The 17352-nt window shown below is 41.0% G+C and overlaps 1 protein-coding gene across 3 annotated transcripts in view; it reads left to right on the top strand.

Annotated features, from left to right (window-relative positions):
- LOC135093237 (ADAM 17-like protease) overlaps positions 1 to 17352 on the top strand; it is a 219524-nt gene that overhangs the window by 97253 nt on the left and 104919 nt on the right. For all 3 annotated transcript variants that reach the window (XM_063992245.1, XM_063992244.1, XM_063992246.1), the window contains one exon: positions 12102 to 12331. In XM_063992245.1, coding sequence (XP_063848315.1) covers positions 12102 to 12331 — 230 coding nt within the window. The remainder of the gene's footprint in view (positions 1 to 12101; positions 12332 to 17352) is intronic.

The following is a 17352-nucleotide window of genomic DNA, read 5'->3' as shown; positions in this document are numbered from 1 at the left end:
ACCCCCATGCAGCAAGGTACACAGAAAAGACGGTGAAACACCCTGCATTGCTTATGGTATGGAGATGTTTCACCTATTACGGTGTTGGTGAACTTGTTGTTTTACTGGCAACTGAAAAATTGAACCAAAATAATTATCTGTATATTTTGTGTGACCATCTGCCACAATTATTCGAGGATATGCAGGCAGACATTTTCATGCAAGACAGTGCACCATGCCATACTGCTAAATTAGTTGTGCAGTAACTGCAGGACTGTAAAATTAAGCACATTAAAGACTAGCCAGACAACAGTTCTGACTCTAACCCCATTGAGAACTTGTGGGCACTGATAAAACGTCACCTTTGAAACACCAACACATCATTTCTTCCCAAGCTGGAGGCTGTCTTCAGGGATATTTGGATTACTTTTCCAGTTTAGCAACTCCAGAACTTTGTAGACTTCATCCCCAAGAGGCTAAGGCTAAAGGACTGCATCAAGAGCCACTACAAAGTACTAGAGGGGTGGTGAGTGTTAGTTTAATTTATTTATTCATTTATAACCATGACAAACAAACTCATGAATTGACTTTAGTGCTATGTACAGTGAAGTAGAGAACAGATAAGTGGGAAGGAGAAAGATGAAGAAAACGGAGGAGGAGAACGAGAGAGAGTGAGAGGGAAGGGATGTGTTGCTGACAGGTCAGAGTCACTGTGTTTAATGTAAATTTTACATGGATGAGAAGTTGATCTTCCCATTCAGTTTCTCCCACTACCATTCCTTCTTAAGAGTTGAAATTAATAGAAAAAAATAGTTGAAGAGTTGCTCTCTCTAATGAAGTAATTAGTTTTCACCCAGTGCCTCTAGTAAAGTTTTCATCCAGTGCCTCTAGTAAGTATATAGTATTTTTTGAAACTTAATGTTTGTGTAGAGCGAGACTCAGTGAGCAAGAGTGGGGGAGTGGCTGGACTTCTCATTCCCCAGATCTCCACTTCCCTTTCTCTTCCTTCCCTCTCAGGCTCCCATCCTGTGTCTGTGTTAGGGACAAATTTAATGGATTCTCCTACAAGCTCAGCTTCAGTAGCAGAGCAGACATTATAAAGAGAGGTGGCATAGAGAGAGGTGTGTTAAGGGAAGATATTGTTGATTTATATCTATGTGTGGAATACTGGTGTGGTGCCTTGTTATATTGGTTAGTATTTTGACTCAATGGGAGGTCTAGATTATGTTGCTTAGTATCTTGACCTTATGGAAGGTCTAGATTTGAGTGTGGGCTGTGTGGCATGTGGGCCTCCTTAGTTTTCTGCTGCTCCTGCTGGTGGAGGGTGACTCCACAAGCAGTCCTAGTTTGTCTGGTGTCTGTTGTGCCCTTGTACAAAGTATTGATGGGAGCAGGTTCCTGTCCTCTCCCCCTTTCTGCCTAAGTGCAGTGTATTGTTGTGGGTTGTGTGTTGTGGGTTTGTTATATGTTTGTTATTGTGGCCCATTGCCATGAATGGTCCAGCTCAGAGGATTGAATTATCTTTCTGCTAGGCTACAACTGTTTTCTGCAGATTTTATAGGGGGTGAGAATCTGTCTTGTAGAGGATTGGAAATGGCTGTTATCTGGCCAGTGTGTGGGTAATGTTTCTGTGGGACAGTGGGTGGTTTTGTTATTGTGGACAGTTGTCCAATAGGGGTGTTACCCTCAATCTGGAAGTGTGTCATCTATACTGTGGCTAATTAATTCTTTCCAGCTTGGAAAATTAAGTTGATGTTTCTTATACTCCCTTCTCTGTTAGTGGGTTAAATAGAGTGGCAGCCTCAGATATGTAATAGTTGTCAACAACCAGCAGGTACCTGAATTCATTGTGTTTATGTCCACACTAGGTGAGGAGCTAGCCTAGGGAAAGCTGACTCCAAGTGTTATGGCAGCTGTGAAGGGAGCTGAACCTGGTCATAATATATATATATATATATATATATATATATATATATATATATATATATATATATATATATATATATATATATATATATACACTTGGTAATAGTTTCTAGGATTGTAGAGATTCTACAGAAAGCAGCAACCAAAATGGTACTTATTTGAGAGACCAGTTAAATAAAATGAGAAAGGAAGAGAGAGAGAGAGAGAGAGAGAGAGTAAACTGACATGTAGTGTGATTACAGAGTGATGAAAGGAATGGAGCAATTAGATAGAGAGGACCTGTGTGAGTGGAAAAAAATAGACATGAAAGACACAGAAGAAAGCTTCTTGTAGTGATATCAAGAAGCACAGCTTTTCTCCACAAAGTATAGAAGCCTAGAATAATCAGGATGTGGGACTTAGCCATGCGAGAAGTTTTATAACTTTAAAGAAAAATTCTTACTAGTAGATTATGGAGATAGGATAGTGTGAGTCTAACTCCTTTGTTATGTGTCACAATTAAGTAATGATAATAATAAAACACATGCGTGCGTGCGCTGCCCAGCTGATCAGACGCATCCATAGCAGCTCTAAGGATCTACCTAGGTTTTGGTTGCACAGGGGGGCCGAGTTTGAGTCCTGTCTCCATAATAGGGAACTGTGTGATGTGTGAGTGCAGGGAAAGTGAAGTGTAAATTGGGAAGTGGCCAAAACAGTGAAATAGGATAGTAATAAACATTGTCATTGATATCAATAGGGAAGATGGCAGCCGGCAGGGTAAATGTTTTTTAAGGATTCAAGGAAGAGGACCTCAGTGTAGCCCATACAAATAAATGAATGTGGAAAATTTAAGAAGAAAATGTGAAAATATGAAAAGAAATACGTAACTTAGCAGCAATAATAAAGACGTGGAAGGAAGACAGAGAGGTGACAATGTAAAAAGATATTGAATGATATGATAGAGATGAAGAAGAGAGAAATGGAAAGAGAAAAAGATAACAAAGAACTGAGAGAAGAGGTGACAAAAATAGTGGACTTAAACAAAAAATACTGTGAAGAAATCAAGAAACTCAAGAAAGAGAAGGAGTTAAAGAAAGCTTTACAAGAGAGAAATTAAGGTTGGAAAAATAAACTGAGAGAAGAGGTGACAAAAATAGTGGACTTAAACAAGAAGTACTGTGAAGAAATAAAGAAACTCAAGAAAGAGAAGATGGAGTTAAAGAAAGCTTTACAAGAGATAAATTAAGGTTGGAAAAGTAAAAGAATTAGTGACAGAAGAAGTCAAAAGTTGGAAAGAAGAGAAAGAAAAACAACAAAAGGTGAGTATGGAGGAGATAATAAGGTAACAGCAGCTGGAACTCAATAAGTGATTTAAATAATAAAGGAAAAAAGTAATCTTGCGAGAGACACTATACAGAGAAGGATGTTTGTGGTGGTATTTGGGGTCAAGGAGAAGAACCTACCCATGAAAATAGCTAGAGAGAAGGAAGAGGTGAAAAGGGCTTAGGAAATTATAGCAGAAGTGGCAGGGGAAGGAGAGGATATAGTTGAACAAATTGAAGGGGTTTATAGGATTGGAAAGTACGACAAAAATGGAACAAGATCAATGAAAACAAGATTCATTTCACAAACAACAGTGGAACATGTGTTACAAAGAACAGGAAAATTGGCAAAAGTAGAAGGAATGAGGGGAATATAGATAAAAAGAGACATGAATGAATATGAAGTAGGAAATACTATATATACATGAAGACACAGCAAATAACTAGGAAAAGGAAGATGCTTGAGTAACATAAAGAAATATAGTTTCCCACAGAGAAATACAGAAATTTGGAACAAGCTCAGTGAGGATGTAGTATTGGTAACAAGTGTGCACAACTTCAAGGAAAAACTGGACAAGTGTAAATATGGAGATAGGACCACATGAGTGTAGCTCAGGCACTTTAAATTACAACTAAGTAAATAAACCAGGTGATACACACACACACATACACACACACACACACACACATTTTTTAATGTTTCCTAAAAGTAATAAAATCTATCTTACTATGTGTGCAAAGATTTATTTTAGCTGCCAGTTATGAACTAGTGTTAACTTATACTGATTTTTGTATTTTTATTTATTTATTTTTTTTTTAATTATGGATGGTGTGATAAAGTAAGTAAAGTAAGTAAAGTAAAGTGTTAGGTAGAGGCCTGAGATTAATTAGTGGGGAGGAAATGGTATGGTATCTGACTCAGCTACTATTTGTTGGTGATACAGATCTGGTGGCTGATTCAGAGAGGGGGTTGAAAGGACTGGTGGAGGAGTTAGGGTGTATTTGTGTAGGAGGAAGCAGACAGCTAATGTTAGTAAAAATAAAATAATGAAATACTCAAGAGAGATAAGTAGTAAGAGAGTGGATGTAAGATTTAATGGAGAATAGCTGGAAGAAGTGGATTGTTTCTAGTAATTAGGATCAGGATCCAGTGGACAGAAAAGTTGAGACAGAGGTAAAGTGCTGGGTGAAACAAGCAGGAAAAGTATTTGGTAGACTGAGAAAGATCCTAAAACATGAGACAATGGTTATGATTGTAAAGTAAGGTTATATGAGGGAATAGTTATGCCCACTGAGCTGTATGGTGCTGAAACATGAAACATGAGTAGTGTAGAAGAAATAGGTAAGTGTAATGGAAACAAAGCGTTGAAGATTAACATAGGACAGGATAAGAAATGAGGAGATAAAAAGAAGAATTAGTGCTGGATGAACAGATTAGTATGTGTTAAGATGATTTGGACATTTGGAGAGAATGGAGTACAGTAAACTAGTTAAGAGAATAATGCAGGCAGATGTGCACAATGAAAGGTAGATGGAAGGCCATTGTTATGACCAATTTCAGCCCCCTTCACAGCTGCCACTACACTTAGGTCAGGTTTCCCTAGGCCAGCTCCCCCTGCACTGGTGGAAGCATAAACACGATGATTCCAGGTAGCTGCTGGTTGTTGAAAACTACATAGCCTCAGTTTGGTTGCCACTCCATTAAACCTGCCACTTTAATTCTTCCAAGCTGGTAGGAACTAATGAGCCACATGCAAGGGAACACAGATATAACAGACTATCCACAAATTGAGGTATAATACCCCGTTGGACTATCGCCCACAGTAACAAAAACCACCCATGTCCCATAAGGATATTATACATGCACTGGCCAGGTAACAGTATAATCTACAATCTTGCTAAAGACAGATTCCCACCTCCTATAAAATTGATGGAGACGCAGGAAGAAAGTAGACAGCTGTAGCTTAGTACGAACATTATACAATCCTCTGGTCTTTCCCACTTATAGTTGTGAGCCACAGAGACCAGTAGCACTTAACAAACACATGACACAAAGTTCATGACACTCAGACACACACTAGACCCACAACAAGACACTGCTCTTAGGCAGAAAGGGAGAGAGAACAGGAGCCTGCTCCCATCAGAATACTCCATACAATGACACAAATACCCCAGACAGCAGGACAACACAGGACTGTTCAGCGACACACTGTTTCACAGGAGTAGCAGGAAATTAGAGGGGCCCACATGCCCTCCACATAATATATGTAATTACTCAAGTCTAGATCCCCTTGTAGGGTTACAATACTAACCAATATACTCTAGACCTCCTGTAGGGTCACAATACTAATCAGTATACTCTAGACCTGTAGGGTCACAGTATTCTCTGGACATCACACCAGTATTCCACCCATAAGTGTAAATCAATGGTACCCTCCCTAATAAACGCCTCTCTAAAACACATATCCAATCTCTTCAATATCTCGCCTGCTACTGAAGCTGGCGGCCTATGGGAGAGTCCATTAACTCCCCCCACCCCTCCCCACCAAAATGCAGACACAGGACAGGAGCTGGGAGGAAAGGAAGGAAAGGGGGAGGCAGAGCAAGGGGGTGGGGTGAGTTTCATCCCACTCACCTTTGCTCCACTCACACATTGCTCTCTAACACGATCTAAAGACTTAATTTAAGAAAAAAATATTTTGGGGCTATTTGGAGGGCTTGGTGAAAACTAACTACACTGTGGGAAAGAACAACTCTTCTGCTGTACCTATGACCTATCAATTTCAACTTTCAAGAAGGAATAGGAGTGGGGGAAATTGGGTAGGGAAGAACAATATCAACTTGTATAAATTTCTCAAGTAACCCATTGCCTTCCTCAACCCATCACTGATGTGTCCACCTGCACTATCTGTTCTCTCTCTCTTCCCCTTGTCATTTTCCTCCTTCTCTGTTCATTTCTCTTTTTCTTCTCATTATCTCTGTTCGCTATTTTGCCACATATAACACATTCCCTTCTCAGTGGAAAATTTTTGTAAGTCACACAACAAAATTTTTGCAAATACAACAAATAGTTTCATAGCTCTGCACATGAATACACACTCCAACATGTCAGAGCAAATTACATCACATTTGGGTGTCACAAACAAATTACAGATACAGAGAATAACATAAATAATAAGAATAACATAAAACAGAGTGATTATCACTACTATAACAAACAGGGGCTGAACTCAACCCTTCTTCAGGATACACTTGGTGCCACCTTTTTCTCCTCCTCCTTTTCCCACAAGATCTGTCTCTGCTTTTCACACAGGACCTGCAATCTCCTTAGCAGTGTTGGTGTGAGAATTTACCCTATTTGCAGCATATTAGATGCACCTCTGCATAAGACACTGCCCTATTTTACAAGGATGTTTTGTGGAAAGCAATTTTATCATGTTTCATCATAATGTTATGGAAAAAAAAAGTGTAGTGTGTTTACCTAGTTTTATTTACCTAGTTGTATTATACAGGGTCTGAGCTCTGATTTTTCCTGTTTCCATATCTACAGTTATCCAATTTCTTTAAATTTGCTCACTCTAGCAGCTGTAACCACCTCCTCAGTTAAACTATTCCAGAGATCAATGCTTTGGTATAGGAAACTATATTTCTTGATGTCACTGAGACATTTACTCTTCTTAATCTTTTTTTGTATGTCCTTTTGTACATCTTGTTCCCTCATCCATATGCATCTCCAAAATTTGTCTGTCTACCTTTTCCATATGATTTATTGATTTGTACATTGTTATCAAGTCTCCTTTTTCTCTTCTCTCTTCTATTGTTATTAATCTCATTTCTTCTGGTTGCTCTTCATAAGTCTTTTCCTTCAATTCTGGCACCATCTTCATCACTTTCCTTATATTCTTCTTCCTGTGTGGAAACTGTATGACTGCAGCATACTCTAACTTGTGCCATATCATGGTTGTAATTATTTTTTCCATCATATACATGTCCATGTAAGTAAAAGCCACTCTAATGTTACTTAACATTCTATATATGGAGCCAAAAATTCCATATATACTTCTCTGGTGACAGTGTGTCCTGGATAATCACCCCCAAATCCTTTTCTTTATTACATTTTATCATCATATCTTTCCCTATTTTATGGTTTCACATAAGTCTCCTTGTATGTTTTCCTGTCTCCATCACATGACATTTCTTAGGATTAAATTCAAATTTCCACTTTAGACTCTAAGCATAAATTTTATCAAAATCTCTCTGTAGTTCCTTACAATCTTGCTGACTCTTTATAACTCTTAGCAACTTTGCATCATCAGGAAACATTAATGTAGCTATTTAATCCTTTCTCTACATCATTTATGTATATCTGAAACATAATCTGTGCTAATATAGGTCCTTGTGGTACTCCACTTGTTATCTCACTCCAGCTTGAAGTATTATCTCTGATTATTGTCCTCATTTGTCTGTCCTTCAAATAGTCTTGCATCCAACTTAATATTTTGCCTTTCAATCGTCCTACGTATTCCAGTTTCCACAGTAGGCTCATGTGTGGTACCCTGTCAAATCCACCCATTTATCTCTTTCTTGCATCATATCTATCACACTTGTATAGAAGCTCAGCAGATTTGTAACACATGACCTTTTTTGTCTAAAATACAAGTTGTTTATCTGTAATTACCTTGTTCCAAGTACTGCACCATTTGTTTTTATTATAATTTTGCAGAGTTTACCTGTGATGCTAGTTAATGATACTGGTCTAGTTTAGTGGCTCCATTTTATCAACTCCTTTATAGATAGCATTATATTGGCTCTTTTCCTTTCTTTAGGCACTCTTCCTTCACTTAAGGAACTATTTACCACATTCCAGATTGGCTCCATTCTTTCATTACCCATCCTGACACACCATCTGGTCCCATTGCTTTTTCTAACTTCTAAGTCAGTCAACAGCTTGTAGATTTCATACTTTTTCACCTTAATTTCATGTAACCTCTCATTTGGCACTCCACCTGTAGAAGTTACAGAATCTGCTTCCCCTTTAAATACAGATTTAAAACTCTCATTCATAATATCGCTCATCTTGTCATCTTCATATGCCCTTCTGCCTCTTTTTAACTTAAGAATACTGTCTCTATGTTTCATTTTACCATTTATGTATCTATAGAAAAGCTCTGGTTCCTCCTTACATTTGTTGATTATATCCTTTTCAAAGTCCCTTTCTTCTCTTCTTATCCTAAGATATTAATTTCTTGTTTGTTTATATTCTTCTCTATTTCCTTCATTTCATTGCTTCTTCACCTTTTTCCATGCCTTATCCTTGTCCTTTTTTTGGTCTTTGGACATCTGGTATTATACCAACTATGCCTGGTCTTTTTAACTTTGTGCTTTGGTACAAATTTAAACACTCCCTCGTAATTATCTAATAGTTCTATATTTTGTCTGTACATCCTTGTATTTCAACAAGTTTTCCCACTTTATACTTCCATAAAATTTTTTAAGTTCTTAAAAATTTGCCTTTGCATAGTTTCTGTAGTCTTTCCAATCCTTTTCTTTTATCCCTTCTAATTTAACCTCTATTGCAATGTGATCACTTTTTCCTAATGGGAGCAAATTTTTCATATTTGTCCTGGATTCCAGCTTCTTGGTACACACTACATCAAGCATTGAAGGTTGCTCTTCTCTGTATCTTGTAGCTTCATCAACCCACTGCTTCAAAGTATTCACCATTGCTAATTGCATTATCTCTTCACTCCACAAATCTCCACCTTCCCCATAGTTCTAACTAATCCCAATTTACATTCTTGCAATTAGTCACCCATAAGCAACACCTTATTTGTTTTTTTGGTCATATTTTCTAAGCATTTCCATATTTCTTCTTGCATCGTCTTATATTCATTTGTCTTCCATGCATTTGTCTTGGATGGTATATATATGTGACAGTAATTTGTTCTCTTTTTCTTTTCGTCATCTTTATTTATAATACCCAAAACCTCTGCTGTCCTATCACTGTATTCTACTTCTTCAACCAAGATGTCCTTCTTCGCTAATATTAACACTCTTTCCCCAACTTTACCTTTTCTGTCTCTCCTCCAAATGTTGTACCCTTCCTTTTCAAATTTTATTTGTATTTCCTCTTTCTAATTTGGTCTCTGTTAAACATACAACACCTGGCTTGTTATTGCTTAGAATATCCCTTAGTTCCAATATACTTCACACAAGCCTATCTATATTTGTGTACATTACTTTCAATATATTAGATTCCTTCTCAGTCATATTCTATTCCCTCTCTATTGTTGCTCTTCTTCCCTTGCATTATTCAGCCACCACTTTCTTATCTTTAAATCCACAGTTTTCCTTACACTTGATCTTGTGTGTGTGTGTGTGTGTGTGTGTGTGTGTGTGTGTGTGTATTTACCTAATTGTATTTACGTTGTTGTGGTTTATGGGAGGGTAGTAATCTTACATCGCATCTCTATATCTATCCAGTTTGGTCTTAAAAGCATGGACGGTTTCAGCATTCACAATGTCTTCACGGAGTTCATTCCATTTGTTCACGCTTCTGTGAGGAAAACTATACTTCGTGACGTCTCTTCTACAGTTAACTTTTTTCAACTTCTTACTGTGTCCCCTTGTACTCTGTGTGTCTAGATTTATTAAACATTCTTTGTCCACATTTTCCATACCATTTATCATTATATAGGTGTTTATTAAATCTCTCTCTCTCTCTCTCTCTCTCTCTCTCTCTCTCTCTCTCTCTCTCTCTCTCTCTCTCTCTCTCTCTCTCTCTCTCTCTCTCTCTCTCTCTCTCTCTCTCTCTCTCTCTCTCTCTCTCTCTCTCTCTCTCTCTCTCTCTCTCTCTCTCTCTCTCTCTCTCTCTCTCTCTCTCTCTCTCTCTCTCTCTCTCTCCCTCCTATTTTCAAGGATAGGAATTTCCAACATTCTTAATCTCTCTTCATAGGTCAAATTTCTCAACTCCGGAACCATCTTAGTGACTGCTCTTTGTACTCTTTCCAATTTTATAATATTCCTCCTTATATGAGAAGACCATACCACTGCCGCATATTCCAATCTTGGTTTTATCATCTAAAATCTAAAATTGGTTTATCATCTAAAATAAAAACAGAAAGAAACTGACCTTATATTACCAAACCAATATTTAGTAAAAATAAAACAAGCAATTACCAATACACAACAGAAAGGAAGTGAATAAGCTATGTCCATATCAGCACAGAACTGAATAAGGGTTAAAATATTTTAATATCTTTAAAGTAATCACTCACAGAGAAAAATACATAGAACCTTTTTTGTAGATAATTTAATGCTCTTTATTTATGTACTCACAGTTGTTTTGTCAGAGCAACCATTTTCACAAAAATAGTGAAAACTGAAATTTGGCAGTCATTTTCCAAAATGTGGACGAAGCACAGGGTGGATTATTGATGACTTTTGGTATGTTATTTCTAGATGACTAAAGAAGTTATTTACTAATTTTCAGCTTATCATTTTTTTTGTTTGTTTTTTCCTAATTTGACTGGACTATCAGAATACTCAGTAAGATGACACAAATATCCCAGACAGCCAGACAAAACAGGACTGTGCACAGTTACACACTGTTTCACAGGAGTAGCAGGAAATTAGAAGGGCCTACACACCCTCCACACAATATCTGTAATCACTCAAGTGTAGACCCCTTGTAGGATCACAGTACTAACCAATATACTCTAGACCTCCCATAGGGTTACAGTACTACCCAGTATACACTAGTATATTCTACAGACCCTCTGTAGGGTCACAATACTAACCAATATCCTCTGGATGTCACACCAATATTCCATCCATAAGTGTAAATCAGTGGTACCCTCCCCAATACACGCCTCGCTAAAACACACATCCAGGAGGGGGGAGCAGAGCTGGAGGGGTGAGTTTTTGCCTCGCTCACCTCTGCTGCACTCATACGTTGCTCTCTAACACAGTCTAAACACTTAATTTTAAAAGATTATTGTGGAACTATTTGGAGGGCTGGGTGAAACTAATTATACTATGGGAAAGAACAACTCTTCTGCTATACAAAATATTAATTTCAACTTTCAAGAAGGAATAGGAGTGGAGTAAATTGGGTAGGGAAGAACTATTTCAACTTCTATTAATTTCTAAAGTAACCCGGCTCCTTCCTCAACCCATCACTTATGTGTCTCCTTACACTATCTCTTCTCTCTCTCTTCTTTTTGTCATCTTCCTCCTTCTCTGTTCATTTTCTCTCTTTTTCCCCCCCTTATCTCTGAGAGGAATGTGCACTAAGCAAGGGTGATAATGTGTGATAGAGGTGAATGGAGAGCTACAGTGGTGAGTGCATGAAAATGAAGTAGTCTCATTAACGCTTGGAAGAGTGCAAGGCACTCTGTAGGAAATACCATGCATCTACTGTGTTCTGAGTAGTTGCAGGGTAGGTAACAGTTTCATTACAAAGGGGCAGAGGCAAAGCAGTGTATGCTGTCAGGCCTTGCTGTGGATGTGTGTTGCCAACTGTGCTGTGCCTAGGTTCTTCGGTTGTAGTACAGTGGGCCACAAGGCTATTTCTTTCCACCTGACTCTGACAGGGCTAAGAGTGTAAATGATGTCTTTATAAGTGTGTGATGTTTTGTGTGGATCACTTTGTGTGGGATTAAAAGTTCTGGTAGGTGAATAAATAGATATATATTTTTTTCTATGTAAAGCTGATGATGCTTATTAAAAGTTGACTAAATAGTATTCAGTAATTGTTTAATACAATTTATTTAAATTTCCTCTTAAAAAATAATGTAAAACATGACTCCATCTTGTAGGCAAGTGCATCTTCCTGGATGACAAATATGGCAGTGCATTGTCTGCTATTTATACCTTTGTTAAAATGGATTACAGAAGCAGAGGATGAGAATGAATGGATTGAAGGATATGAGCCTCCTGATGGAGGGGTTCTGGATGCCTTAAATGACCAGATCTTGAGAGCCAAGCGGAGAGTCAAGAGACAGCAGGCAGAGGCATATAATTTCAATGGGGAGAAAACACGCTGTCCCTTGCTGTTAGTGGCTGACTACCGATTCTTCAAGGAAATGGGAGGTTCAAATTACAAGACTACTGTCAACTATTTGGTATGTATTACTCTTGGCAGAGCTATGTATACACGACTAACATATTTATGTGCACTATTTCTTCCTTATTTTGTGAATTCACGGCTAGTAAAGTTAATGTTATGTAGATTGATTAAGTTTAGGGAAATTTTGGCAGAATACACAATGTATGAAAAAAATTAGTGTTATATTCTTAAGATAATTATTGCACATTGATATGCATCTATAATCTACGTAAAATCACTGTATGATAACCTGATCAAGAAGGCCAAGCCCATGTGTTTTGTTGGGTAAATGGTATGTGCACTCATTCCAATTAACTTTTTAAATATCATCTGTGAGCTGCATTAGATATTAGTGCTTTGGCTGGAAGACCAGCATCATTGGCATATGCCAGTGAGCTTTATGTGAATTCAGGAGACAGTTGAGAGATTGTTTGAAGCCTTGAAAAGTAAAAAGGGAGAAAGGAGTGAAAGTGAAGAGTTTTTCAGCCATTAAGGGTTTATGTAGTTTAAGGTCACATCCGCACTGAGAGTGAGAAAGGGAGCAAGAGCGAGAGCAAGAAACTTTATACATTATAACCAGTATAAGTGGCTCCACTGGCAGTGGCCAGAGTATGGCATCCCCAGATCAAAAGGTAAGAAAGCGAGAAGAGTCAACAATTTACTTTTCTCGTGTGAATTCGTTGGATTAGAATGAGTGACATCACAGAGATGTTTCTATATCATCTGCTGTATCTCACCTCAGAAACTAGATAGGGAATTTTGGTTGATACCACTATACAGTGTTCCTCCATGTATTCGCAGCTTGGTATTCGCAGTTTTGCATATTTGCAGATTTTTACCAGACGTCCCCTCAGGCTGAGTCTTTTGGCCCAAAGAGCCTGGATTAGTTTTTCAATTATTGTAAATTATAGTAAACTTCCAATATAATGAACACATTTGGTGGAAAGGTGTGTCACTAAAGACAAAAATTCTCTGTATCCAGAGAGAGAGAGAGAGAGAGAGAGAGAGAGAGAGAGAGAGAGAGAGAGAGAGAGAGAGAGAGAGAGCTGTGTGACAGCCAGTGACCTTGACAGCACTATTTCTCTCTCTCTCTCTCTCTCTCTCTCTCTCTCTCTCTCTCTCTCTCTCTCTCTCTCTCTCTCTCTCTCTCTCTCTCTCTCTCTCTCTCTCTCTCTCTCTCTCTCTCTCTCTCTCTCTCTCTCTCTCTCTCTCTCTCTCTCTCTCTCTCTCTCTCTCTCTCAGATAAATTAACAGAGAGAGAGAGAGAGAGAGAGAGAGAGAGAGAGAGAGAGAGAGAGAGAGAGAGAGAGAGAGAGAGAATCTCACAACTTTGTACTACACCAAAAAGCTGACATTGTGGCTGTGAGTGAAACGTGGCTGAATGATCAAGTGGAACTGTCATTTGGAAAAATAAAAGGCTACACAAACTGGGTGAGGAAGGACTGCGAAAGCAGAACAGGTGGAGGCGTGGCTGCGTGTTTTAAGAGTGACCTCCAGACCCAAGAGTTGTCAGTCGACCTGCCCCAGCTGATGGAAGCACTATTCTTCCAAATAGTGTTAAAAAACAACAGTGGCTTGCTGCTCTGCATATTATACTGGCCCCTCAGGCAAGGTCGCATCTCACTTGACTTCCTGGCGGAGGAACTGGATAACTTGCTCCAATGCCACAGCTGCAAAAATGTCCTCATCATGGGTGATTTAAATTTCCATCTGGAGCAGCAAGCATACAACAACTTAGTGGCAGTGTTGGGCCTCATCAATCATGTCACATTCCACACCTACGAAAGGGGAGGGCTGCTCAACCCCATGTTATCTGACCTCCCTGAGGAAAGAATAACCTGTCAGCAGCTGGGAAAAGTGGGAAGCTCTGACCACCATGCCATACTGACAAAGGTACAGCTCAGTGTGGCTAGAGAAAGAGCTGCACCTTGAACCATCTCATTGTGGGAGCAGGCCAGATAGCAAGATATGAGGCACGCACTAACAGCTACAGACTGGCAGGTGACGCTCACGGGAGACACAGAGGAGAAGGCTCACGCTGTCACCTCACACCTGCTCATCTTACAGGCCCAGTATGTCCCTCGCCACACATACCTCACCAAGGCCACAAACCCTCCCTGGTTTGGCTACCAGTGCCGTGGAGCCGCTGAGGCCAAACACACAGCATGGAGGAGGTACAAGCAGCGCCCTTCACACCACAACTATGTCCTACATCGAGTTGCTTGTAGGAGGATAACAGCCACCTCTAAGTGGGCGAGGAGTCACTGGGAGGAGGTTATGAGGAACAAGCTCACCAGCCCAGGAACTGGTGACAAGATGTGGTGGACGCTGGTAAAGGCGTGATGTGGCAGGACAGCATCCCTCCCCTCACCAGGCAGGATGGATCCACTGCCTTGAGCAGTGAGGACAAGGCTGCCTGAACTATTTGCGAAGAAAATGCAAGTTCAGGATCCTATCCAACCCCCTCCAGTGATGCCACGGGAGACAACCCACACCATCACTACAGTGCCCATCACCACGGAAATGGTGGAAAAAACACTCAGGGATCTGGATGTGGGGAAAGCCATGGGTCCAGATGAGATCAGCCCCTGGGTGCTAAAACAATGTGCCAGGGAGCTGTCAGTGTCTCTTGCTGCCATCTATACTGTCTGCCTGGCAGAAAGAAAGTGGCCAGCAGCCTGGAAGGAGGCAAGAAAGAAAGGGTCTACAAGAAAGGGTCCAGGTTTGACCCAAGTCACTACAGACCCATCTCCCTGCTGAAAGAAAGGGTCTACAAGAAAGGGTCCAGGTTTGACCCAAGTCACTATAGACCCATCTCCCTGCTGTCTGTGATGGGCAAAGTGTTTGAGAAGCTGGTGGCATCAGTCATATGGCAACACCTGGATGAACATCAGCTTCTCTCACCCCACCAGTTCGGGTTCCAGTCAGGCCGCTCCACTTCCAACCTCCTCCTCCTCCTCTCACAAGAATGGCTGGACACCATAGACGAAGGCCTGGACACACTCGTAGTGGCCCTTTATATTGCAGATGCTTATGACCAAGTGTGGCACTTCTGGCTAAGTTCTGAGCCAAGGGCATCGACAGCAGCCTCTTGATGCTACTTGAGGATTACCAAAAGGAAGGACACTTCAGGTAGTTATCCATGGGCGGACCTCATCTCCTGCCCATATAGGAGTGCCAGTTCCACAGGGCTCAGTGTTGGGACCAGTCCTGTGGAATGTCTACATAGATGACCTTCTGTGCCAACTACTTGCAGTCAAGGCGTATACCGATGACTGTACAATCTCCCTCTCCTACTGCCGCCAGGACAGCCAACGCGCAGTGGCTAACATTAACAGACAGCTGAAGGTAGCAGAGGAGTGGGGGAAGGTGTGACAAGTCACCTTCGCTCCAGACAAGACACATGCGATGGTCATCTCATGGTCCTCTGCCACTTCACAGGCTGTGGAAAGACAGCTATGGTTTGAGGGTGTGCAGCTGCCTCTCCAGGACCACATCAAGATTCTGGGAGTCACCATGGACTGTAAGCTGCGCTACGACACTCATATCATGTTGGTACCCCGCCAGACCTCTCGGCATGTGTCAGCCTTCTGTACGGTGGCAGGTAGTCTGGACTCGTGAGGCATCCTCACTCTCTACAAGGCACAAATCCATCCCTGTATGGAGTACGGTGCCTTGACGTGGATGTCCAGCGCCCCCACCCACACCAGCTGCCTTGACGCAGTGCAGAGACGTGCTCTTCATCTATTAGGGGAAGATGAGGAGATGGCAGCCAGTATCACGTCACTGGAGCACCGACAGGACGTGTCAGCCTTGGTGGTGTGTCACAAGGCTCAGGTGCAGCACACCCCTCACTTCACCCACCTGTGTCTGCTGCCACACCCAGGCCAGAGGATGATGAGGCAAGCAGGGGCAGGAAGCCAGCAAGTGTTGGTGCCTCTCTCCCGCTCCTCACAACACCAGCGAACCTTCAAAGCCAGGGCAGCGCGCCTGTGGAACCACTTCACACAGGCCACACCTGATGTGACCCAACTGTCTACACATCAGGCAAAAGTGGCTGCCAATGTCTGGAGGGATGTGTGCCCTACACCGCTGGTGTTGTGAAATTAAATGATATCAAGACTTCTAAAATAGTTGCTTGTGACAGGAAGAAACTTCAAGTTTAAATTTTGTAATAATATTCACGCTGTAAATATAATTTAAATAAGAGAGAGAGAGAGAGAGAGAGAGAGAGAGAGAGAGAGAGAGAGAGAGAGGAGTTCTGATTGTGTGTACAGCCAATGACCTTGGCAATGGCTTATGACACAACTCTCTCTCTCTCTCTCTCTCTCTCTCTCTCTCTCTCTCTCTCTCTCTCTCTCTCTCTCTCTCTCTCTCTCTCTCTCTCTCTCTCTCTCTCTCTCTCTAGGGTATCTAGGTGAATGGACATACCTGGCCGAGCTCAGCAAGATCCTATATTTTTATTATCTTGGTAGCAATTTAGCCCCAGCTAGAACACCTCATAGGCTGTACCAGGTATGGATCCACATTAAGAGGACTGTTAAGTAGTAAAACAACCCCTGAGTAGAAGAAAACAAAATAATCAAGACTAACTCAGCACTGTGGCAACAAGTTGTGACATCACACCACAACAAACTCAACACCATCTCCTCATAAACATCATAACACTCGACCTGCCCACCCTCCTGGTGATCTCAGGCATCCACCCTTCATGTCAGCCTGCTGTCCTCTGCCTCACTTGTGCCTTCCTGAGGAAGACTGGCCAGCTGCCATGCCTGTGATCACCCCACAGGACTCCTCCAGGCTCATAAGGATCACTAGTTCATCACAGCCCTAACAACAACAACAGTGCCAAATAAGTGCTGCAGTGACCTCTTCAACAACCTCACAATGCCTGACACAGGCATTGTTACCAAAACAACAAACACATAGTGAACAAGAATTCCCAGGCACCTACACCTGCCCTGCTGCCACCAGCTTGAAGACCTTCAGGCCGGACATCTACTACAGCTCCTCCACCAACTCCAGCCAACACAT

This window comes from Scylla paramamosain, chromosome 42 (genome assembly GCF_035594125.1).
Source record: "Scylla paramamosain isolate STU-SP2022 chromosome 42, ASM3559412v1, whole genome shotgun sequence".
In the NCBI taxonomy this organism is placed as follows: domain Eukaryota; kingdom Metazoa; phylum Arthropoda; class Malacostraca; order Decapoda; family Portunidae; genus Scylla; species Scylla paramamosain.
The sequence above is the reverse complement of the archived record's forward strand: the minus strand, read 5'-3'. Positions and strand labels throughout refer to the sequence as shown.